At 46.4% G+C, this 25,295-nt stretch overlaps 3 protein-coding genes and 1 long non-coding RNA gene across 10 annotated transcripts in view; 2 read left to right on the top strand and 2 right to left on the bottom strand.

Annotated features, from left to right (window-relative positions):
• The window catches only part of TMCO4 (transmembrane and coiled-coil domains 4), a 35,516-nt gene extending 28,471 nt beyond the window's left edge, over positions 1-7,045 (bottom strand). For all 4 annotated transcript variants that reach the window (XM_050322257.1, XM_050322259.1, XM_050322260.1 and 1 more), the window contains exons 1-4: positions 7,019-7,045; positions 4,978-5,083; positions 3,650-3,834; positions 3,085-3,259 (exon numbers count right to left, since the gene is read on the bottom strand). In XM_050322257.1, coding sequence (XP_050178214.1) covers positions 3,085-3,259; positions 3,650-3,828 — 354 coding nt within the window. In that variant the 5' untranslated portion in view covers positions 3,829-3,834; positions 4,978-5,083; positions 7,019-7,045. The remainder of the gene's footprint in view (positions 1-3,084; positions 3,260-3,649; positions 3,835-4,977; positions 5,084-7,018) is intronic.
• LOC126643706 (uncharacterized) lies at positions 7,039-12,639 on the top strand. Its single transcript, XR_007629799.1, has 3 exons — positions 7,039-7,167; positions 11,031-11,134; positions 11,315-12,639. It is a non-coding gene; the product is annotated as an uncharacterized LOC126643706 (long non-coding RNA).
• On the bottom strand, positions 8,744-10,560 carry RNF186 (ring finger protein 186). The gene has a single exon (XM_050322271.1). The coding sequence runs from the start codon at positions 10,444-10,446 to the stop codon at positions 9,529-9,531; it is 918 nt and encodes a 305-aa protein (XP_050178228.1). The 5' UTR covers positions 10,447-10,560; the 3' UTR covers positions 8,744-9,528.
• A 1,977-nt stretch (positions 12,640-14,616) lies between the features above and the next one.
• OTUD3 (OTU deubiquitinase 3) lies at positions 14,617-25,115 on the top strand. 4 transcript variants are annotated; one of them, XR_007629821.1, is made up of 9 exons: positions 14,617-14,788; positions 15,487-15,635; positions 17,037-17,149; positions 18,945-19,067; positions 19,727-19,846; positions 20,401-20,497; positions 20,755-20,936; positions 21,257-21,690; positions 23,665-25,115. XR_007629821.1 is itself a non-coding variant. In XM_050322581.1 (8 exons), exons 1-8 carry the CDS (start codon positions 14,622-14,624, stop codon positions 21,428-21,430), a joined length of 1,125 nt encoding a protein of 374 aa, XP_050178538.1. In that variant the 5' UTR covers positions 14,617-14,621; the 3' UTR covers positions 21,431-23,426. The 4 variants fall into 4 exon arrangements, 1 of the variants encoding a protein (XP_050178538.1); XR_007629819.1 differs by having other exon boundaries at positions 21,257-22,231; XR_007629820.1 differs by lacking the exon at positions 23,665-25,115 and adding an exon at positions 21,959-23,426.
• Positions 25,116-25,295: the final 180 nt, after the last annotated feature.

Here is a 25,295-nt window from a genome sequence, read left to right as displayed (position 1 = left end):
CTCAGATAAATCTGGCCTAAGCATGCACACACGTGCATTTCAAAAGTTCAGGAGTGCACCCAGGTAATCAGGTGACAAACTGGAACTACTGTTTTCATGACATCTGTGCCAATTGGCTTTCTCAAATTCTCCACTTTAGGTTTTGCACGTACTGCACATGCAGGCAGCTGGAATCCAACCAAAATTGATTAGATTAGTTCACAAGTGGTTTGTTTTCCTCCTCTAAGCAGCAGTTATTATAATTCAGTCTTATTTTGAAGTTGGTGTTTTGAATCTCCCTGCAAATTCCATGCAAAAGGCAACCCCCCATACAACTGAGAAGCCTCTCAAAGTTAGGGAAGCACCCTTTATTCAGTCTTGTCAGCGTCTTCTGAGTTGCTGTGAATTCAAAACCCATTCCCTCAACAACAGAGAGCACTGGATCCACATCACAGTGGATGTGTGTGGAAAACCATAGAAAATGGGCATTCTAAGTATGTTCAGAGCAAAAAAACCCATTCATAATAAGAATGTTCAATGTTTTATCACCTATCAACACTTCTTCACCTCCTTTATTGCACTGTCTTCCCATACCACACCCACAGCCTGTTATATCTACTGTCCTTTAAAGATTGTTACCAACATCTGCCTTTGTTAGCCATCTGCAATGAACACAAAAATAACAGTCCATAATCCTCAGATGTTCACTGAATCAAGGGTGAGCTCATCTCTGACTTCAGGATCATCCCTTCAGCTCCTTAGAGATGAAGGGCCTTCAAAAATGCAGCATTAGTGCCAACAGGGTCAAGCCACCGATCATGCCAAGCAATTAAAGCAGATACTTAATAAATAAACAGTAAATATTGCGTCAGCAGCAGCTGAATACAAAGAAACACAAACACCATAAAGGAACAGATCAATAATTCATGAAGCTTTGTCCCATGGCTTGTTTATTTTCAGGTCAGAAGGAAAAAGCTGATCTCAGCCTTTTACCAATGTTTCTCACACACAAGTGTGTTTTTTCAAAGACACACCTCTGCTGCCTTGCTCTACTAAGTCTTTAAGTCAGTTTTTCCTCAGACAAAAGTCAATGCTCTTGCCCATGTAGATTACTGTGTAAGGTATTAATGCTGGGGCATTAGACTGGTAATTGTTCCTCATCTTTTCTTTCAGTTGATCAAAGAACTTATCTATGATTACTGTGTTTCACTTGAATCCAGGTGATGTCCCCAGTTTTTGCTGCTGCTGATCCAGAGCCACTTTTGTAAAAGCCCATGGAGCCCTTATGCAACATAAGCTGGAAGCCAGCAAAAGCTAAATTTCACCCTTAACAAACTCAGCATCCATGAAGGAAAACTTGTCTAAATCTAGGGAATCCATCCTGAAGCAGAGAGGATGAGGGAAACAGACAAAGGCAGCAAGAACAACTGCAGGTGCATTGGTTTTGAGCAAACAACATCAAAGCAGCTGCTGTCATTTCAGATCTGTCTTAAGTTATTAACTAAGCTTCGGATCTGTCGCTGTACTCATAGGACCTCGAGCACTGGAGCATTTGGATGTTTGGAGCAGATCCTCTTGTCACTGAAAGCATTGGGATAAATCAAACTCTTTTTTCTTTTGTATTAGAAAGTAGGCATTACTTTATTTCAGGGTGCATAGGGGATAGCTCCACCTACATGTACACAGCTTCAAAAACTTTTCACTTATTTATACATTTTTAGCAAAGAAATTAATGTTAATTGGTTCTCAAGTACATAATTTTCCTCATTAATTAATATTCAGTGTTCTACTGATCATTGATTTCTCACTTCTCATGCTAATTAGTCCACACTTTCAGTCTTTTTATTATCTTTTCCTAGATGGGGAGTTTCCAGCACGTGATAAATCATTTTTCTTAGTCTCTTCTTTATCTTCTGGTTACTTGGAGGGTCATAAATTTTGGATTCCAGGTGTCCAGTTTTCAGTTCCCCTGGGCTTTGTTCACTGAAGCTTAGTAGGTTTAGTTTAGCATAACTTTAAAAGTTTTGGTGATTTTTCCAATCTCACTCTAACAACACCAGCCTGTGAAAAAAAACCCTAAGCTATGTGCTGGCTGAAGTTGGAAATTACACTGCTTATGAGTAATTCAATCAGTTAATTAAGAAGTTAATTAAAACCATTAATTAGGAAAATTAATTAGAAAAGTTATACAATTTCCAACACTCTGAGGCATTTCATGGACTGACCCTAGTCAGGGTCAGATGCCGAGGTAGTGGTAGCTGGTTGTGGTGACCAAGAAAGTTCCCTGCAATCGTATCTTCCCTCACACAGCCCTCTCCTCATATCTGTGGTTCTGTGAGGCCGTTGCTCAGGGTGAGTGTGTGATAACCATTATCCAGTCAATACCAGAGCACAGCACACAGGGTGCGTGGCACAGGGTGACACAGCACAGGGTGCCAGGTGACAGTGCCCATGTCCTGTGTGGCAGCAGCAGCAGCCTTGTGCCTTTGTCACCCCACGCAGCACGATGAGAGGCTGGATCGGGAGAAACCTTCCTCAGCAAAAGTGAACACTGCCCAAATGCTTCACCTCTTTTATCTTTACATCAGCTTTTACAGCAGGACATTATGGAGCAGTCCCAGTCTCACTCTCTCAGTGAGAAAAAATAAAGTCACAATAATTCCTTCTGATTAAAGCTTACTCTGGAAATTGTGCTCCTTGGAGAATGGTTTTTGCATTACAGATATGGTGAAGGGGCTTTTAAACAAGTAAAAATCAGGTTTGTCACATTCAGTGTGCCACTAAAACCTGTATAAAGCACATATGAATCCAAACCACTGCAATAATAGTCAAAATAAAAATTCTCTGCTCTACAGAGCAGAGAACTGCTCTAGACACAAAACATTAACGAGCAGAGAGTGACCTTGCCTTATGTTCAATACTTCCATGAGCTCTTTATGGATAGAGAGACTGTCAGTCCCCCCCTGCAGCCACTCAGAAACAGACGCCTATCAGAAACACTGATTTTACACCCGACTGCACAAACAGCACTTCAGCTGCAAACAGACAGTTCTGACAAATCTCTTTTGCAAAGCAAACAAGAGCAAGGGGAACATGGAAACATACCTGGATAATGATGGCAGGATTTTCTTCCAGGACGGGATCCTTCAGCAAAATCTCTGTGAAAGTTTCTGTGCCCTCACCTCCTAAGCCACCAGCAAAGGCTGTCATGGCAGGCAGGACAGTGACGGGCAGGTCCAGCCATTTCACAAAGCCCTCAATAAATTCTGTCCTGAAGGAGCTGTAAAAGCAATAGGAGTAATTAAGCCTTCGCAACTGGATATTTCAAGGCTCTACAACTGGGTATTTTTGGAAGCCTTGAGCAGTCCTTGGTTTCAGACTATGGTCTGTTACTGTTCACACAAAAATCAAAGCATCAGAAGGAGTTGACAGAAGGTGAATTGCTAAACAAACAAGGAAACAATCTGAACAGGGCCAAACCTTCCTTCAGTATTCGCTTTGATGCTAAAGGATTTGTGTTGAGTTATAAAGGTCTTACAGGTGTAAGAGAAAAAAGATCTTCCACTCCCCAAACTTCAGAAGACCCCACACAGAGTTTGATACCAGCTCTGTTTGAGCTGCCACCCAAATTCCACCTCCCCTGCCCACCCCTTGCTCCCACATGCAGTACCTTTGCTCATTTTCAGGGAGCAGCAAGGCAAGAGACACACCACAAAGTGCTGCATAGGCAAATCTTCCCAGCTCTCCCAGTTGCTGACCCAGGACCACACATGGCTCCTTCTCCCCTGACTGCTCAGCCTCCTTATGCTGTTTTGAAATCCAACTTTTCCACTTCTCTTCTGCGGCCATTTTCACCTGCAAGTTCAAAGAGGAAAAAATCCAACAACAAACATTTGGAAACCAGAGGGCAAAGAGACAAATTGGCTTTGTTTTTTTCACTGTCACACTTTCTGTCAGTATTAAATCAAGTTTGTTCAGGCCCAATTTGTATATTCCCTCCCACCTCAACACACTGCTGTGACCAAACAAGATGACACTTTCTGTTCACCAGTTCTCAAAAGTTTTGCACAAAATGAGCTGACAATACTTCATTCAGCAAAAGGAGAAGTCCCCTTCAAGATGGGCTCCATTCAGGCATACAATTCACACATTTAGTGCAAGAAGAACATGAAAATAAAAGCTCTGCACCTGGTGCAGGGATCAGTACAGCTGCCTGGGAAATAATTTGCCTCCCTCATCTCAGCCCAAATTACTCCTTTGCTTGTTTTGCTGACAGCATTAGAAAAGTTGAGTTCAGCTGCAGCCCCTGAGAAGGACTTCAATGTGTCCCATGGACATTGCTGTGCTTTGCTTGTCACATTCTTTCCTCTATTCAACCTGCCATGGCCTTTTCCCTAAAAATGAGGTCCCTGCACTACATGGACCTTGAGCTGGGCCAAAATGTTATTGGTTTATAATGTAGATGTGCATATTTCCAACTGAAGGGCTTCCAGTGCTCCCCTAATAGTACCAGCAGCTGAGATGACTGACCTCAGGAAAAGGTGACAACAGCTCATTTCACAATTCAACATGGGTAACAACCTGCTCCAAAGATCACTTCCATCACCTGAAATGTTCTGATTTCAATTGGTTTCTAAGGGGACATATAATCTATTTTATTATATACTTCATATTTAAATGTTTCCTTTCTTCCACACCCTGACTAAATAGGAACAAGGAGCCCATGATACTACAGCCTACTCTCAGAGGATGCAGACACCATTTATGGATAGAGTTCTAAAAGTAAGAAATGCAACAAGAGCACCTCTTTTTAAAGAGATTTTATTATCTGAGTGCCATCTGTCATGGTCCTCCAGAAAGGTGTCTGTCTTGCCTTCCAGCTCAGAAATTTATTGGAGGTGATTTGTATTTCTCAAGGCTTGCACAGTTTAACTGCTGGTGTGTAAATGCAAGAAAAACTCATTACCAAAGGGCCAATGGTTATTGTGACTCACACACCTCTTTCCTTGGGAGAGCTCAGGCCAACACACGCTCCTGGTGCCACCTCTGGCTCCAGCACACCATGTTATGGCATCTCCACGTGTTCCCAGGAAAACATCACATTCTGGCACAAAACCCACAGGAATAAACTAACTGTTATTTCCAAATCAACCAGATAAAGGAAGGGCCAGGTTATACTTCCCTGAGGAAAGCAGGGGCCTGGGATCAATCCCAACCTGCCAGACCCACTCCAATACCAACCACACCACACACCAGTATGCACACTCACTGAACCCCAGCTGTGAACACACCTCCAGCTTTCCAAGACTTTCTTATCCCAAGATTGTTTTATTACCACAGGAGCTCCAAATGCTCCTCCATTGGACCCCCGAAATCCATCTCTCACTAGGCTCTGATCTTCCTAAAACATCCAAACTTTCAGACCAATTTTCCCAGGAATAATCCAGTGCTAAAATCCCAGTAATTTTACAACTACTTGGCATGTTTGCTCACCTCTAGACACATTATGGGAAACAGCATTGAAAATAAAATCCTCTTCCCTAAGATATTTATTGACTTCTTAACTCAAGCTCATCCAAGAAATGAAGCTGCTAAAAAGGATCCATGAGCAGCACAACTGCTTAACCTAATTTCCCAATAACATAAAACATGGAGCAATAACGGAGCAACACCACAGTGGCTGCTGGCATGCAACAAATAAATCAGTACTGAGCATCTAAAATACCCAGAGAAAGCTTCTGGAAGACATTGCTCTGAAGATGCTCAGATTAGTACCCTCAGTGTGTTTCTCTCAACACGGGTGTCTATTTCCTCATTAATACCTGGGAAAAAATGGGCTTGGATTTTCAGACATGCAGCGTAAAAAAAAGGGCAACATGCAATTTACCAATGAAAATGTGGGCCAAGAAGTTTTTCCACTAGTCCAAGATAAGGCAATTGAGAGGTAGTCACATATCCCAAAAGCTATTTACGGCTCATGGCACTGGAATTCACATCCCTGCCATGAACAATGGAATTTAGCAATCAACAGCGTTGCCATAATCTGAACTGTCACTTTAAAGAGAATTTTGTTATTGCTTCCAGCACTCGCTTTGCACACAAAGCCCTTTGTCTTGAGAAAAGAATGTGTTTTATACAGCAGCTCATACAATCCTGTTTGGAAAGCAGAAAGATAATTGTTTTGGGCATCTAAAGCTGTACAATACACACGTTTTCTACTGCTGGAAGAAGAAACAGAGATGGTGGCATTGTGTTCATCCTAAACTATGACAACAGTGACCAAAGCAATGGCATGTTCACCTCCAACACCCTCAAAAGTTAATGAGACATCTCATTAACTTCAGAGAGGTAGTTGTAGATAATTATTCAGACAGGGCTGTCCAAAAAGTCCCATATGAGGTACACAGGGGGACAGCACAGCCCAACTGGGGTTACACATGGCACACAGTGCTGTGACTGTCGAAACATCTTGGCAGATGAAGTTTTTTGGGGACTAGTGCAGGGCTCTAGAGCTGACACACTGCGAGCACCATGGCCTCTGCTTTTAATCCACAGATATGGGGTATGAACACGGAATACAGTGAATACAGTCCTGCCTCAATGCAATGACATGAATGCAATATGGACGGCCATAAAGATCAGGGGCAGAGGTGATGGGGGACTTGGAAAAGCCAAAAGCTTAAGTAGTTGCAGAACTAAGCGTGTTTAATTTGGTTAATCCAGAGGTTTGCACAGCAGCGACGGTGAAGCAATGTCCTCACACCGAAGTGGGCAAAGCTGGAGAGAGGAAACAGTAGAAAGTGTGAGGGAACCACTTCAGCAGGGAAGGCTGTAAGGGCAGACACATCCACAGCTGCCAGTCCTTGTGTCTGAAACCTCTGCTGAGAGAAGGGGGGCACATTTTTAGAAAGAAAGCAGCACTTCGGACCACGGCTGAGGGGAAAGCAGCGCACAGAGCAGGGCGGCCTGAAGGGAAGATCCCGCCCGCTCGCCCCCCCAGCCCGCGGCGCTGTCCCAGTTGTTCCCAGACCCTCTTCACCTGCCCAGCCCGGCCCCGATCTGCCGCAGGCCCCAAATCCGAGCACCGAGAACCCGCCTCCGCGTTCCGGCCGCTGCCGCCGCCCGCCCCTTCCTGCCCGGCCCGGCCCGGCCCGCCCTTCCCGCCGGCGCTGCCATCGGCGTACCGGGGTGTGGAGTGTGAGGGAACTGCGCTGGGACGAGGGGATGGAGCGGGATGAGGGGATGGAGCGGGATGAGGGGATGGTGAGGGACTGGGGGATGGCGGGGGCTGAGGGGATGCTGCCTGGCTCCATTTCTCATTATGATTCGATCAGGCTAGATTATGTTACCCACTTACTATCGGAAATCTGGAGCCACCTAGGTAAGGTAAGGAGAGCAAGGGAACTTGGAGCCGAACCTTCCCTGACCACTACGACTTAAACCTGAGTACAAGAAAATCCTTTACGTTTTGGAATAGGAGTATAATTCCATTGGCCTTTTCTCCATAAACATTGCGGTTGAACTGCTGAAGAAAGGCTTGGAAGGTGCTGATCCGTAACTGTGTGGATCCGTAGGAATTCTTTCAGAGGGCCAGTCTCTCCCTGGAAATCACAGGGCATCCATGCTGCCTTCCCACTGCTGTACACTGCCTTGAGGGAAGCCCTTTCCTGTTTGACTTTTTTTTTTGGCTCTGTAGAAATTAGTGTAATAAAACTGAACACACCCTTTTGGAAGGGTAGAGTGAAACATAACAAATTGATTTTACTGCTCATGTTCATTCACTGGTTTCATTTCTTTCTGCTGATAAAATATTCATTATGTTTTTTGACTGATGGTGGCAAACTGATCCTGGATGTGATGCTTAACCCTTCTGGAGCTGATGTTGTTTGATATCTTGCTTAGCCTCCTCCCCTTTTAGGCAAAATTCCCCCTTTTTAAAATTATGTTATTTTTAATTGATATTATTTAATAGTTCTAGAGCAGTTTGTCATCTTGAGGACAGTCTGGGCTGAAAGACTCGCCCACGGTTTCTGAAATTATTTTCAGTGCAGCTAAATATCTGATCCAGTCTTTATATTTGGAATAATACTGTATTTGGGTTTAAAACTACCTGCCTTTTCCCAATGGAAAAGTTTTTCTCTGGTTGGTTACTAGCAAATGTCATATGTACTCTGCACTAAGCCTGTTGCTGCCCAAATTGATGAGAAAACCCAAAAGACTTATTTCCCCCAAAGGTTCTTAGGCAGAAAACAGACTTGTGTTTTCCAAGACTTTAGGAGGACAAGAGCTCCTACCCTCTTAGTCTAATCTGTTTTATCTGCTGTGAGACACTGTGTATATTTATATACTGAGCAATTGCAGGACATCAGTTTCCATTCTTATCGAACACAAATATTTACCTGATCCAGGGTCTGCTGAGATCCATGGCACTTTAAAAAATGCAGCTTAACTAGAGAAATCTATTTTTTTCCCAGTTTAATTTTAGTTGGGTTTCAGGGTATTTTCTTAGCAACTAAACATTTTTTTTAAAATAAAGGAACAAACCGACACATTATTGCTTTGCTTTACTCGCTACTTCAGCTGTGCAAACTCCCTAATATGCTTTCTCAGCTGCAATTCCTGTCAATGAGGAAAATGGGAATTGTTTTGACATTAATTGTCAGTGAGGAATTGAAACAGAGAAGTCAATTAGCAATTAATATTATTTAAATTTAATGGAAACAATCCATATAAAAACATCACATGTGGTATGACACACCAATCACTGGATTTCTGTTTATCTCTGTGAGCATCTCGAGGGGCAATGTGGTATTTCATGTAAGAGGGGGCAAGAAAAGAGGTGGTGCAGGGATCCAGATAAAGGAATTCAGGTGAGAGGAACTATTTATGTGGGGAATTGGGAGGATCGCAAGGTTTTTTTGCCCTTCGGAAGCCACAGATCAATATTAGGAGTGTTGGTTTTGCCTCTTCCTCTCATGATTTTGGGTGTAACTTCAGGTGGCACCAACTGACATCCCCCTTTCCCAATCCCTGTCCCATCCCTGCCAGCAACCCTTGGGCAGGGATAGGGATTAAGGTAGTAATCTGGGTTAAAGCTACTCTCTTCCAAACACCCACTCCCTGATTTAGCAGCCTGATTTCCCGACTTTGTCCTGAGAAAAGGTGTACTTGTGTTCAGAGAGCAGGAAAACACAACCACGGGCTGTTCCAGGACATTACCTCCTGAGTGTTCCAGATAACATCCTGCAGGGCTGAACAGGAGAGGACATGGACAAGAACAAAGTGGCAAAAGCAAACCAACGGAATTTTTAGCCTGGGATAAAAATCCTATTGAAAACACATAAATATCAACATATAAATAGTTGACTTTTGTTTCCAGTAATGAGATTTAACAACACTGTGCCTTGGCATTGAGCCAGCCTAGCAAGCTGCTGAATTTATTCTGTGAATAATTGTTTTTAAGTCCATAATTCACTGGCATGCCCAACCTGCAGCTCTGCAGGCAGGGCCAGTCCATTACCTCTGGGACACACTCGTTAATTGATTGTTTCAAGCAACAGTAACGACGTGGCTCTCCTTGTCACAGGAGGCGGGCGAGTCCCTTTTGCACCTCCAGTGGAATTTAGGAGTGCAGCAAAGTACCATAGACATGACCAACCCCAGAGTAAGCAGGAGACAAATTACCCATTTGACCCTCCCCAAGTACATAAAGGGCAGGATGAGGATGGCGAGGATCACCCCGAGCAGCAGCAGCAGCACAAGTCTCTGCACAGCCAGGCTGGTGTCTGCTGGAACATTCTCCTCTGTGTTTAAAATGTCTGGGCTGCTCTGAGTCCAGCTCTTGCAGTCCAGCCCCATGGCAGGGATGTGCACCTCTGGATTTGACTCAAGGTTTTCCAACTGCTCCAGAATGTCTTCTTTATTCTGGAGTGTGCGGATGAGCCCTTCTGACACAAAGGTGGGTTTTCTGCACAGAGGGCAGGTGATGATCCAGGTGTTCTCCACTTTCCTGAGAATAAGCTTGAGGCAGACGGCGCAGAAGGCATGCTGGCAGTCCAGGAGCTTTGGGACTCTGTAGATGTTGTACTTGTTGAAGCAGATCAGGCAATCCCAGTCCACGGATGTGGTTGAACACTGGTGGTTCATTTCCAGTGTGCACGTTTTGGGACAGTCTGTGTTTGTTGGCACAACAAGAGGCTTTGAGTGTGGACAGTCTCCTTCCAAAATTGCTGGTTTGAAGGCAGCGTGACTGTCTTGCTCTGTGCCTAAAGGTCTCTCCATTTCTTTAATACGCTCTTCCGTGAATCCCACTCTCATCCCTTGGTTTGTGTTCTGTGTTAGGAGTCCTGCCCTGCTCATTTCTGCAGCACCTCCTGCCGCAGGTGCGGGACCGTCCTCCTCAGCCTGCAGCACTCGCAGAGCCGGCCGTCCCTCTTCCTTGTTTGGCTTGTCAGTGGATTTCTCCATGGAGATACACCTCCCTGAAGCCTGTCTTCCCTGGCTGAAGGATTTCGCTAGTCTGGCTCCTTTTATGTGTTGCTGTATCCCTGCTGTATGCAGGATTGATTAGTGACAGCCTTAAGTGAGTCGTGCTCTTACCATACGATGTTTTTATGAGATGGGGACCTGAGTTAACGATTAACTTGCCAGCCAAGACAGTTTACAATGACTGATAACATCACTGGGCAATTCCTGTCCGGAAGCAGACTCCATGGCATTAGCTGTGACAGCCAGACACTACTGTTGTTATTAAATTAGAAATTAGAACTTTCTTTGTTGAAAGCATTTTCATTGGTCTCTAAACAGTGCTTTGCTAGACAGTTACAGATTTATGGGAATTATCTACTAGTGACATTGGTGAATGCAGCACTGCTGAATGCAGTGCTTTGACTAGAGCGTAAGCATCACAAATTTTGAGTGCTCTGGATAGGAAATTTGCTCTTGGTTTAGCAATACTGACTACCCTACAGCACCAAGAGAAGAATGAGATTATTAATGTGAGTCATGAATGTCCAGTAATTATCAAGACTTTATAATGTCTTTTATCCTAGGTGATTTCAGTCATCAGAGGGCTTCCAGTGCAAACTGAAGCATGACCGAGGCCCACAGATGATCTCAGAGAGTCCATGAGAAAGCTCTGGAAATTAAAAGCAAGGTTAGTGTCTTGGGGGGACCATCTTCTTTCTTGTGGCGTTCACAGGACACCCTCATGCACTCAGGAGTGCCCTTCCTGAGTGGTTTTGTGAATATTCATCTTGTCTGATGAATTTTTTTCTTGTATGAAAAAAATGCCTGATCAAAATCCCTCTAATTTCTTTCTGCCTTTTTATTTCAGGGGTAATCAAGTGTTTTCTTATTTGAGGGGTATCCAAGTGTTTTCTCGGCAAGAATCCTGTGGAGGAATGGAGCAAAGGAATGAAAGAAGGAAAGGAAGGATCTCTAATCCCAAAAAGATGGACTAGGTCAGTGTTACCAGCAGAAGACACGGAGTACCACTTTAGTAGCCTCAAGTGCACTTGAATGCTCAAACTGTCTGTGCTGCCATGTCCCAGCCCCTCTCTCCCCCAGAGGAGCAACAGAAAGAAATTAAACAACTGCAGTTGAGGAGGGCAAGGAGTTCAGGAAGGCTCTAATCTCCTGAACTTGCTGGTGGGGGGATGAGGTGAGAAGAACTTGTTCTTATTTGCTGAGAAATAGAAGCTTTGTCGTAAGCAAACTTCGTAAAAGTGCCTGAGCACTCCTGCTTGTGTTTCTGCTGACATGGCTTGATGGACTTTTGGGTGACCCCAGATTTTAGGAGCCTGGAGATCTTTCAGCTGCAGAAGGGTGACTCAAAGTGCAGTAACATCTGGAAGTGGGCTGCTGAACTTCAAGGCTGATGTTTGAAAATAGGATAATTTTCTATTGCATTTCACATTCCGTGCTGTTAAAAAGATCTGGGAAAGTGGAAGACAGACCTGCCACTATTACAGTGCTTTAGAAGCTTCAGATTTACTCTGTCAGTTCCCACGTCCAAAGTGGAAAATATCTTAAAATTTCCTGGTTCCTAATTATTAAAACAATATGAAACCATCTTGCAGAGGTTGGAAGCTTGGACAGCCAGAGAAACACCTATGATCCTAACTTAAAAAGTTTAAAACTAGGTGGGATGAATCCATGCTCTGTGTCTGTTTGCTCTGTGCCCCATTAATGGGTGGGGGTGACTTGTCTGTGCCTTTTGTCTGATGTTTCTTGTTGTCCCCCACTGGCCAAGTTTTCAGCCAAGCCCTGATTCTGGCTCTGCTTTGTCACGAGTGATGCTCCCTGCTTGGCATGTGCCTTGTGCTTATCTGAATTGCCCACAACCCTCTAATGCTTCTCAGCTTATTACTGCCTCATTAATCATTTGCAGGCAGTTTATGCTTTCATCCTGTTTTCCCCGCTTTCAGTGTGTTTGCTAAAGAAAATGTGTTCCTCTGAAATGCTTTGGACAGAGTTGTTTATGGCAGGAAATAGATATAAAAGAGCAGTTGTGTCATTGCTGAGTAAAACCCCCGCAGCCGAACATCCTGGAAAGAACTGGTGATAACTGCTGTGAATGTCTCCCTGAGCTGAGCTGGGGGTCAGGTTGTTGTGACTCTGGAGAAAAGGGACTTCAAATAATACTCAACTTAAAAATCATTGTGATGTGAAGCCTCTTCTTGTATCCCCAGGACTGTTTTCTTAGTGTTTATCACAAAGCCCTTTGGATGTGCCTTCTGAGCTTGGAATTAGACAGAAATTCACAGAATCCCAGGATGGTTTGGATTTGAAGGGACCTTAAAGCTCATCCCATTCCACCCCCTGCCACGGGCAGGGACACCTTGCACTAGCCCAGGTTGCTCCAAGCCCTGCCCAACCTGGCCTTGAACACTTCCAGGGGTGGGGCAGACAGCTTCTCTGGGAATTCCATCCCACTCCCTCACCACCCACACCTAAACCTACTCTCTGTCAGTCTAAAGCCATTCCCCTTGTCCTGTCACTCCAGGCCCTTGTAAACAGTCTCTCTCCATCTTTCTTGGCTCCTTCAGGTCCTGGAAGGCCACAGTTAGGTCACCCTGGAGCCTCCTCTTCTCCAGGCTGAACAATCCCATTTCTCCCAGTTTTTCCTCATAAGAGAAGTACTCCCTCCCTCTGAGCACCTTGGTGGGCTCCTCTGGACTTGGGCAATATCAGGCCCCTTCTGCTGCGATACTGGCAGAGGAAGCAGGGCCATGAAGACCAGAGTCAGGGGCAGAGCCTTGAGGGGTGACTTCTTAAACCACCTGCTGTGAGACAAGTGGAAGAGATGTAGTACCAAGGATGGCAGGGAGAGCCCTAAGAGCCCTGCTCTGGACAAGTCATGTTCTTGCTGTGTCCCCTCTCCAGCCCCTCCGAGGAGTTTCCCTCAGCGCCTGAGGAAACAAGATGCGACCGTTCAGTTTATGACCCTCATCACATTTAATTAATGGTTGCAGTCTCAGCTCTCCCGCCCCGCCGCTGCTCTCAGCCGTGTTCTCCTGGTCCCATCTCGTGGGTAATCCATCCCCTCACTCCCCTCAGTTCCCGTCGGAGAGGTGATGTGGGGTTGAACAGACACAGCCCGGAGCGGCTCGTCCTGGCTGATAACTCGTGTGGTCAGGCGGGACGTGTCGGTGAGGGGTGGGAGCTGTGCTAGGCAGCAGGGAGAGGCATTAGCGCAATTAGCAGTAGAAGCTCATTAGCTGGAATCTGGAAGCTCTGGGCACACTGTTAGTGATCTGCAGTGCTGCTTCTCGCAACCCACCCCAGCCTTTCCCCGCGGACGCGCTGCTCCCGAGGCTTGGTTGCACCCTCCTGCCCTTCGTGATTGTCACCCCGTGATCACAGCCCCAGTTTCCCTGCAGGACCCCCCGCCCTGCCCTTCCTGCCCTTCCCGCCCTGCCCCTCCCTGCCCTGCCCTTCCTTCCCTGCCCTGCCCTACCCTGCCCTGCCCCGCCCTGCCCTTCCTGCCCTGCCCCGCCCTGCCCTTCCCCTGTCCTTCCCTGCCCTGTCTCCTGCCCTTCCTGCCCTGCCCTACTTGCCCTGTCCTGCCCTGCCCTTCCCTGCCTGCCCTACCCTGCCCTGCCCTGCCCTGCCCTGCCCTTCCCTGCCCTGCCCTGCCCTGCCCTTCCTTCCCTGCCCTGCCCTGCCCTGCCCTGCCCGGCCCTGCCCTACCCTGCCCTTCCCTGCCCTACTCCTGCCCTTCCCTGCCCTTCCCTTTCCTGCCCTGCCCTGCCCTGCCCGGCCCTGCCCGGCCCTGCCCTTCCCTGCCCTGCCCGGCCCTGCCCTGCCCTTCCCTGTCCTTCCCTGCCCTTCCCTGTCCTTCCCTGCCCCGCCCTGCCCTGCCCTTCCCTGCCCTACCCTGCCCTACCCTGCCCTTCCCTGCCCTGTCCTTCCCTTCCCTGTCCTTCCCTGCCCTGCCCGGCCCTGCCCTGCCCGGCCCTGCCTTTCCTCCTCCTGGGGGGAGCCCCGGCATGGCCGGGCACGTGACCCGCTCCCGGTGCCCCGGTCACGTGACTCCACCAGATGCAGCGATCACGTGACTCCACAGCGATGCCGCCGTCACGTGGCTCTCCCGGTGCCGCGATCACGTGGCTCCCGGTTCCGCCCCCGCCCCGCCGGGCATGTCCCGCACACGGGCGGGCAAGGCCCGGCCCGCCGGGGCCAGGAAGGGCCGGCGGCCCCGCAACCCCTCCGCGGGACCGGCCCCGGGCCCTTCACCAGGCGGCGGCGGCCTCGCCGAGCAGCTCCGGGCCCTCGGCCTTAAGCTGCGGGAGGTGCCGGGCGATGGGTGAGCGCCGCGACGGGTCCGCCCGGCACCCCCGGGGCCGGCGGTTCCCCGCGGCTCCAGCCACGGGGGCAGAGGGCTTCCTCCTCCCCGGTGGTGAGGAGGCTGTGTTCCCCCGGGGGCTGAGGGACAGAGTTGGGGGGGGTCAGTACTCTGCAGGGTTCAGAACTCCCCCACGGAAGTGTACAAGGATCAGAGCGCTCAGCTCTCCTGTGCTCCGTGTTTCTGTAGGGCTTGAGGGCTCTGCCAGTCCCAGCCCTGTTCCCCAGGAGAGCCAAGGGCTGTGCAGAGCACAGGATGGTCCAGAAGTCATTGGGTGAAAGGGGCATTGGATGTTTCTGCTGAGAAATGGCTCAGCAAGTCGTTAGTTTGTCCTTTGTTGCATTATGTCACTTGTCCCAGTGTCAGTTTAAGACAGTTTGGCCCACCAGCCCCCCAGCACTTTACCAGCACTGACTGACTGTGCTGGAGCTGATGACACAATCACTCATCTCATGTTCCTGCCACCCACTGCAGTCTCAGCAGCCATTCAAGCAGAGAGAATAGGTGCTATTTCATAGTCATATTCTTGATAAACAAACTGGGCATAGCTCTTTTCCTTTCCCTTTCAAACCACATTCTTCCTGCGCTGGGTGTTTGTTTAATGCTGTACCTGTTGGTTGTGCCTCAGACACCCCAACTTGTGGTTTCTCTTTTGATAGCAACTGCTTGTTTCGGGCCCTGGGTGACCAGCTCGAGGGGCACTCCAGGAACCACCTGAGGCATCGGCAGGAAACGGTGGAGTACATGGTGAAGCAGAGGGAGGACTTTGAGCCATTTGTGGAGGATGATGTGCCCTTTGAGAAACATGGTATGGGCTCCACAGGGCACTCATGGGAGGGCTTATTGGGTAGTGGGACTGCATTTCCTTGGAGCACCTTCTCTCACTCCCCAGTTCCACATCCCAGAACATGTCAGGACTCCTCTCTGGTTTTTACAAACTCTTTGCATTTCTGTCTCTGTCGATGCTGTAGAAAGATGAGCTGTTAAACTTGCAATAAATTTGTCTTGGAAATTGTTTAAATTTAGGAGAAACTTGGAGAAGGAATGAGAGGCAAAAAAAGGAAGGAGGAGTAAAAAAAATTTGGTGTTTGCAAAAGGAACTTAAGAAAAATTGTCTAGTTTTTCTAGAGTGCTTGTGGGTATTTGGCTATTTAGGTAAGGGACTGATTTCTTTGGGTTTCATTCTCCTTGGCCCCTCATGTTTCATACTGGGAATCCAGGGGAAGATCCAAAGCAGAGGTGAATGCAGCCTTTGTCCCACCAGCTCTGAGGATGTGCCAGGTACCACACAGGTGATACATGGAAGTGGTCTGGTCTCTTAGTATGTGGCACTCTTCCTTCTGAGCTAACAGAGACAGTGGCCTTGCTTAGTTTAAGAGTCTGCTGCTTTTTTAAAAGAGATATCTGTGGTCATTTAAATGCATTAACTTCTGTTGCTGCCAAAATCTTGCCTGAGCACTCACTGTTTCACAGGTGAGATTTCCCTTCCAGAGTTTCCTGTTGTGATGGTTTTGGTCTAGGCCTTCCTGGTGACCAGTTTGTAACCAAGGAAGTGGCCAAGTACCCAGTATTCCATACGATTTTTATGTAAACCAGAGTATAAATAAGTTGGAGATCAGAGACCTCGCTCTCTTCTCTTCCGGTGAGGTTCAGGAGCAGTGAGTCCTTGTGTTGGTCTCGCTTATCTAAGGCTGAGGCCTGCAGCGTCCACTGTCCTGCCACGTGGAGGTTTGGAGAGTGCTGACCGTGTGTGCCAATCCTGCTTTTCTAAGGGAAGTGGTGAGATTTGTTTTACTAGTTATTTTACCTGTTCTCAGGTTTGATTGCGCATATCTATTCGGTGTCCCTTTTTTTTGTTCCCTTTCGTCCCTTCTTTCCCCTTTCTCTATCCCTTCGGGGGGTGGATCCCCTTTTACTGTGTATATAGCATCTTAACTGTATATAACTGTGATTTACGTAAATATATATATATTTATATAAGCAGCTTGACTTTGGGTTCTTTAATTTTTATAGTTTTTTTCCTTTCTTTGCCCTAAAGGAAGAAGGAAGGGAGAACTGCTACTGGAGGTTTGGGCATTTGGCAGGGAGCCAAGGTCCAAACTATCACACCTGTGCTTGTGTTGAAATTTCACTGCTTGTTATCCCTCCAGTGCTTTTGGAAGTGTCAGAAAGTAGGTTTCTAACTCTTCTGAATGTTTTTCTCCTTTAGTTACCAATTTGGCCAAGCCTGGGACCTTTGCTGGCAATGATGCTATTGTGGCCTTTGCAAGGAACAATCAAATCAACGTGGTTATTCATCAGCTCTATGCTCCACTGTGGCAGGTGAGAAAAAACATTTCTACAGTTTGGCCTCATTTTTAGCTGATGACTACAAACAGTGTAAAAACTTCCTGATCTGTCAAAAATGAGCGGTAGCTGTAGTTAGCTGGGCATGATTTAGAGCTGCAGCTTTTACTCACAGTCCAGTGTATTCAAAGAACCACAGAACCACAGAATGCTTTGGGTGCGAAGGGACCTTAAAGCTCCTCCAGTGCCGCCCCCTGCCATGGGCAGGGATACCTCCCATTATCCCAGGTTGCTCCAAGCCCCATCCAGCCTGGCCTTGGACACTTCCAGGGCTGAGGCAGCCACAGCTTCTCTGGGCACCCTGTGCCAGGGCCTGCCCACCCTCACAGGGAGGAATTCTTGGCCAATATCCCAACTAACCCTGCCCTCTCGCAGTTTGAAGCCATTTCCCCTTGTCCTGACACTCCAGGCTTTGTCCAAAGTCTCTCCATCTGACTTGTTGGCTCCTTCAGGCACAGGGAGGCCACAGTTGGGTCACCCTGGAGCCTTTTCTTTTCCAGGCTGAACAATCCCAACTTTATCAGCCTTTCCTTAGGGGAGAGCTGCTCCGTCCTTCTGATTATCTTGGTGGCCTCCTCTGGGCTTGCTCCAGAGTGGAGAGAGGCTTCTCTAGATTGTCTAATTTTCAGAAAAATCTTTTAAGAGCTTTGGGATTTGTTAGATACTTATTCAAGCACTGACAGATGAAAATAAAGTTTACTGAGTTCCAACATGTTCAATAACCTAATAGGATAAAAAGCAGGGGTTAATAGAACGAAGTGTTAAGTTGGAATCTAAAGGTGAATAAGTGTGAAAGAGATGAATGGAGAATTATGTGTTGGAAACCTGAAGTTATTAGTGCAGCACGAAGCACAGACAGGGCTGAAAGGTGACCTGGTGCATGGTGTGGGGGTGGAGATAAGGCCACTCACAGACGTCAAAGGGTTGAGAAACTCCGTAGCCCTAAAGCAAAGCAGTTCTGGTCCTTTGCTGACTGACGTCTGCTCTGGGAGGGCTGTCAGGTCTGTGAACTCGGGCTGACAGGCCAAGCCAAGGAGGTTTGCAAGTGCAGTGGGATTTTCTGCATTCCTGGCAGGAGCTGGAATGCTGGGTAGCTCTTAGCTAACAGTTTGATGATCAGGGTAGGAATCATTCTTCCAGTCAGTAAAGATAATATCAGAGCAGGAGTTTTCTGTGGAAACTGCTGTACTTGGTGCTGACAAAGCAAAGGGACATTTGATTGTTAACAGTGTTCCTGAGTAGAGTTAGTACGTTTTCATGAATGGCTTTCTTTTAAAACCAAAACACAGCCACTTGGAATCCTGTTAAAAAAGCATCTTGTCCCAGCTGTCACCCAACTTGCTCTGGGTGACTGTTTCCACTGTCGCCATCACTTGAATGGACTCTCTCCTCATATTTGAGGGGAAAGTGATATTGTGCATTCCCCAGGAGCATTGCTGAAGTTGGATCTGGGAAGATGGTCGTAAAACTGATAGATGCTGTGGAAAGTTTAGGAAATAGTTCTGAGCTTTCCACAGAAACATTTTCATCCCACGTTTTGTTTGTTATGATGTAATTGACCAGTATTAAGTATCTGGCTTTCAAACCTTCTCCTGGAGGCAGAAGCTCTGTTGTTATTGGAGGCACAGCTGAATTTTTTGATCAGCTCTTCCTGTTTAAAAAGCTTCGGTAGCAATGTACTCTCTTCCTGGCCAAGAAAATTAATACTTGGACAAATCTGACGCTGAGGTTGATTCCAAATCCTCATTTGCAGTTTGTTTCTTTTGTGTAGATCCGGGGCACAGACAAGAGCAATGCGAGGGAGCTGCACATCGCCTATCGTCACGGGGAGCACTACGACAGCGTGAGGAGGATCGACGATGACTCGGAAGCTCCAGCGTATCTTCAGATGGAGGTTGGTAGTGACAGAATTACCTGAGCCAGCTGTAGGTGATAAATAAAGCTGATGAATGTTGGCAGTTGATTTCCAATCTCTTTTGCCTTGGGATTGAGGGAAGAGTGTGGTCCCCGTGTCCTGCTGGGTTAGCAAAGCTCTGAGGTCGTTGTGGCTCCTGCTGCCAGCTCTCCTGAGAAAGGCTGTGAAGGATTCCAACTTCTGGGCTGGAAATCAATCCCAAACCTGATGCTGTGGTGTGGGTTGTCTGGAAGCAACCACATCTAAATTACATAGTCGTGCACCTCAAGTGGGAAAACAAAAAGAAGGGAGAAAAGAGCTGGAAATGTAACAGCTGGATGTGGTTGTCCTCTTCATATGTCACTTCTTGATCTTAAAGAGTAATTGTGCTGTGCTTGAGGGTCTCTGCACACAGCTGTATGATGGTATTGTATTAAAATTAATCCATTTATAGGTTTGTTTATTGGCATTCATGGTGGTGTAGTGCATGAGAGCAGTGCGGGAGACAGGGGAAGCTGCCAGTGATGATGGAAGTTACAGTATTTCCAAAATGCTTTGACATGCGATGTTTCTGAGATAAGTGCTCAATAATAATTACAGTTATTAGATTTTTTTTTTATTACATGCTGTGTTATCTGCTGGGCTTTGCTTTTCTTCAGATGCTTTGCAAAAACAATGCAAATAAGACAGAGGAAGTGAAGCCACAGAAGGGTGACTCTGAGGATGAGACTGAAGTGGAAGATGCTGTACAAAAAGTGTGCGATGCAACAGGGTGTTCAGTAAGTACTGAGGAGCCTTTTTGTGCTTAGTGTTCAAATGTCCTTGATACATGAGAGTAGTCCTGGGAAAAATTCTAAGAAATATTCACCTTGGACAATCTCAGTACCACAGCCCTAAACCAGGATGGATTTTATCCTGGAGTCAACCCTTAAATGCAAATGAAATACCTACTCTGTGTGGATACCTAATAATTCTGGAAAGCTTGTCTTGCAATCTCTCAGAAAATTCACTTGAAAACAAATCTTGTGAGATTTGAAATTGTTTGAGGATGTTGAATATCCCACATAACTGGATAATCTGTGACTCTTGGCTGTTGTTACTGTGCAAATGCTTAGAACAGAAGGGGCCAAGAGTGGAACATGCTGAAAGACCATATTAGTTTCTCTTGATATCTTCAGGAATTTAAGGTTTTCCCCCTCACCTTTTTCAGAAATGAAGCACTAATTGAACAATCATAAAAGCAGCAGCCCCCTCTCTGTGGTGCAGGTGGTTGATAAGTGAATGTGTGTCAGAGATTTGAACTCTTTCAGTGTTCTCCTTCTCTTGTGGCCAGGACATGGATTTAGTAAGCCACGTCCTGGAAGTAGAGGATTACAACATAGAATCTGCAATATTTGCCATCTTACAAGTGAAGGAAGGAGAAGGAACAGGTGAGTGCACAGAGTTTGTCACCCGGGGCTTCAGGTGAACGTGACACCCATGGTCCCTGGGGACAGCAGCAGGACAGTTGGGGTTTGCTGTTGTGTGCTCCTACTTCAGCCTTCTGTGCTCAGGAAGGTGGTTAGTGAGGGAAGCCTCAATCCAGCTTCCAAAAAAACCCACTGCTCCAGAAATTTGGGAAGAAGGAATTGGCTGACAATGCAACAGCTCCTGGGTAGAGTATCTGAGGAAAACTTGTTGTTGGTAGGTACTGAGGAGCAGCAGGAACCCCAGAGCAGGGATCAGAAGTCCTGCAGCAAAACACTGTGGGAGGAGAATGGAAGTGGTTCAAGAATCTTTGGAAATCAGAGCTTGCATCGAAGTGAAACAGGAAACAACAAAGGACAGGCTGGATCCAGTGAAGAGAACCAAGCCACCAGGAACCAAAAGGTGTGTGAGGGGGGTTTGATGTGAGTACCCTTTAACAATTAGGGGATGGCTTACTCAGCAGCTCTCTTCTTCCAATCAAAAAGTTTCTGCTCCCTGCATTTTATCATTGCTGCAGCTGTGACTTCTGTGATAACAAACATTTCCTAATGACTTGTGGCACTCTTCCCAAAACAGCCCGAAATAAAGTCCTGATAAATAGTTAGGAATGTTCTCTGGCTGCTGCCTTGATATCTGGTCGTCTCCTTTCCAGTTTGTTATTTTTCCCCAGCTGAGCAGAAGATGTGTGATTTGAACTTTGTGTTTTCACCCTTCCCTTTCAGGCAGCTAAAAAACAGAAGAAGGAGCAGCAGAGGCTGGAGAAGAAGAAGCGGCAGGAGGAGAGGCACCGGCAGAAGGTCTTGGCCACGAAGAACAACTGTGCAGACGACAGGACAGAGACAGACCCCACCAACCACATCACCTTGGTGAAGACCATGGCAGCCCTAAACATCTGACTCAGTGTGTGCTGAGTACTCTGAGGAGAAAAGCAAATAAAACTGATGAAGACAAAACCCCCTGAGCAAATTTCGAGGCACCACCATTTGTTACCTTAAAATCGGTTTCTGCAGAGGTTTCCAAGGACAAGAGAAATTCCTGTTCCTTTGGTTGTGGGGAAGACAGTTTCTCAGTGATTCTGTGTCAACCTGTGTGTGAGAAGAGTTGTTTGAACTTAAAAAGTAGAGACTTGGGTTTATAATTTTGGAGTTAGATGAAGGTGAGAACCTTTTTTTCACATAGCAGTGTCACATTTGCTTTGACATCTCTTGATGTCCCTGGATTTTTTTTTTACTTGCTTATGCTTGGAGAAGCTTTATTTTACTTTTCTGTCAGGGAAAGCTTAGCAAATCTCAGCTCAGGAACAACTTTGGTGGGGGGTTTTCTATTAAATTTAAATGAAGTGAACAAAGTCTCAGAATCCTTTCCAAAGCAAAGTGTGTCAGCCAGGATTGTCTCAAACATGACATTCCTCTTTTCTTTGCCAGGAAGGAATGCAGTGACAAGTTTTAATCTCACTAGAACTGTTGGCCTTGTACTGGGCTGGTTCAGAAGTGATTAATACATGAAGGGAGAATGGGATTGCTGCATCCATGCTTGCTGAAGTTTGGGACCAGCTCCTTTGCTACCTGAGACCTGTAGAGAGAAATAAACCCACCCAAAATAATAATACCAGTGGACTCATGAGACTGCAGAGCCAACTCATCTGGTGATGGTTGATGAGGCTGTAGAATGTAACAGGAGCAGGCAGGAGATTTCTGGTGAGTGTTGTTACTTGGACATCTGGAATCTCATCCCCTTTGTCATATTTTGGAGCTTTTGGACTGCTCCAGAGCTTTAGTCCAAGTCAGGAACTTGATAGGTGTTAGTCCCCAAATTACATTATTGTAGCTAAAGGAGCAAGGGTCCTGGGAACAAGCTTCCAAGCAGCAGTATTCCCTGGGAAACCTGCCTATTTCACTTCATAAATCAAGCTTTTTCCAGGGTAGGATTTTTCCATCTTAAATTCCATTTTGGTGAGGTCACCAAGTAGGACGTACAGCTTGACTCCAGTGGTGGTTTCCACTGTAGGACTGAGGATTTGGACGAGGTGAAAGGACTCTGGGATTCAGCTCTGGATTTATGGCTCCCAGTGTTTCAGCTTTACTCAGGTTTTTGGATTTGTGACAAGCACTAAGCTTGAAGAAAGCACATGTGCACTTACACAACAGCAGGAGACACCTCGTCAGCCAGGGCAGAGGTGAAAGGGATTTTTTGGAAAAAATCTATGAGTGCTTTGAAGTTTATAAATCAGCATGAAAATAAAAATGCCTTTTTTTACTGAACTGCCAAGATCTGAGCTGGTACTTTGTGTGCTCTGCTGCTGTTAGTTGAAGAATAAAAAGAAGGCTCTCCTGTAAGAATTCCTTTTCTCCAAGACAATAATTTTTACAGTAGTGGAAAGAGAGGCAACTCACAGCTTAGTGGGGAGGATGTGCAAACCACTTCAGTGTGTGATCAGTTGTGACAGCGGGTGTAGCAAGGCAGTTCAGGTATGTGTATCACCTGAGTCCTACCCAGCTGTATTTTGGTTTGAAATGCAGGTGGATTCTGCACGTTTGAAAAAAATAAGAAAGAATTTGTAGTTGTACACTTGGAATAAGAGGTTTCATCTTAATGAATTGCTTTTTTTGTCCTCCTAAGCTAGAGCTGATAAAAGGAGCATTGTTTCTTGGAGCCTGAGAGCTGTGAAGGGAGTTGTCCTGGGGCTTCTGTAGGTGTGGAGGGAACTCAAACCTCACCCCATCGTGTCCAGGACGAAAGGGCAGTTCTGCAAAGGCAGCACAAAAAGCAGAGAGAGAGGCTGGTCAGCAACTCATGGCCACCAATACCTGGAACCAAATCTGGGGCTGAAAATGCTTTAATTTCCAAGTGTAATATGATTAAAATAAACTCTCAGTGTGCTGGGCTCTTAAATCATGATATAGCAGTCAAATTCCCTCTGTTTCTGCCAGGATAGCTTTGTGCCTGCCCAACCATTGTATGTCAAAACACGTTAAAACTTTTTTTTTCTCTTTTTAATTTTCCTGTTGAAGTTTTCACCTTCCCAATCTGTTATTTTTTTTTTCTAGGGAATCTTTAGGCCACATTCCTCATGGAACTCACCTTTATATAGAGAATTTGTTTGTAAACAGGTTGTGGCTTTTCCTTGCAGGAGGAAGGGGAGGCGAGAAATGAGAGCAGAGGCACATCATGATTCATAGCTCATGTTTACTCGTTGGTGGAGCTTCATAATCCATGGTCCAAGGATGGACAGTAAGCACTGGATATTCCCTTGGGATCTGAGGAGGATGACTCTTTTGTTATGAGCTGCTGGCTGACATCTCTGAGGGTGTTTTGTCTGCTGCCGGATCAGCAGTGGGGTCACCATCAACCTCTCAAGGGCGAGTACACAGCAGGATGATGTAGTACAGCCGCTTTCCCTGCATCCTATCTACCTACATCATCTTCTCTGGACTTATTTTTCCCAAATCCTGCCCCTGCAGGCAGGAGTTCAGTTGCACTGGAAGTTTTAACATTTAGCCAGGTTTTGGATGACCTCTGTAAGTGTTTCTACGTATGGAAGGGTTTTCTGCCTGTGCTGCTCTGTGTCTCCCATCCATTTTTCCTTCTTGGGAGCTTCCTTTTAGTTATCTCACAGCTTTGCCATGACATTTGTGGTATCCACATCTGCAGGGCTTCAGGAACGGCAGGACAGGAAGGAAATTGTGCATGAAAAACATTCCATACTCCAGTGTTGGATATAAGAGAGATGATTTGTGCTGGTATTGAGCTGTGGGGTCTTTCCTTGGTGCTGCCTGGTTGCAGGAACCAGATTTAGAGGGCAGCATTGGCTCTGTCCCAGCTCTTCTCTCAAAATCCTTTAGTGGCTATAGAAAATGAGTAGAAATTAGTATTTTGGAGTTATAAAGATACCACATATACTGTGGGAACGTGAGGGTGGGGTGGAGGTATTGCTTGTGGTGACACACTGGAGTCAGGCAGGAGCCCTCTGGTGCTGAGGTGAAACTCAAAGAAATTACCCTTAAAACTCCTTTATTTTAAGCAGAACACGTCTCCAGAGGCAGCCTTAAAGATAGAGGTGCCTCCATCAAGGCTTGGGGCTGTGGGACAGCCGGCCCTGGCTTGTTAGAGGTAATTAGGGCTTATTTGGGATCATGTGCAGTTCTGGTGAGGGATGAGGTAGCTGCAGGGAGTGGCAGCCTGAGGAGACCTGTCTGGACTTGCTGGAGATGGGGTGCAAGAAAAGATCACACTAAACCCCTGAGACCCCACTATTGGACTGCCCCATGCCTGCAGTGATGTTAATTGCTTAAATGCTCGTTAGGAACAGGCTGGGGCTGGATTGAGGCCAAGCTCTCAGAGGGAAGTTGGGGTTGAAGCCTAGTTTGGGGTGCAGCAGCCACTCTTTCTGTGGTCATTTTTTTTTTCTCTGTAGCTTTTAAGACTTACTGTGTGGCTGCTAAAATGTCACTTCTGCTCAATCTTTTAAGAAAAAGATGCTAAACTTTGTGCAGGTGTAAATATTGACTTCAGAAAAACAACTCTGAGGCTCTGTGCTGCTTCCTACCCTTCCACCACTGATTCCCCAAATACAACCCTGGAGATGCTTTACAAATTTCCTTTGAAGATGTATCTTTATTTGCAGGGTTTCCCTCATTTTTATGAGTTATTTAATCCTGGGGAGCAGGTTTTCCCTGTGCACTGGCTCCAGGGAAAGGTGCTGGACACCTTTTTGGTGCTGCAGGGCTCTGCCGTGTCCCACCTGACTGCAGGGAATGCAGA

This window comes from Myiozetetes cayanensis, unplaced genomic scaffold (assembly GCF_022539395.1).
Source record: "Myiozetetes cayanensis isolate MyiCay16 unplaced genomic scaffold, myiCay2020 scf28, whole genome shotgun sequence".
Taxonomy (NCBI): domain Eukaryota; kingdom Metazoa; phylum Chordata; class Aves; order Passeriformes; family Tyrannidae; genus Myiozetetes; species Myiozetetes cayanensis.
Note: the sequence above shows the minus strand (reverse complement) of the source record. Positions and strands in the feature narration are given on the sequence as shown.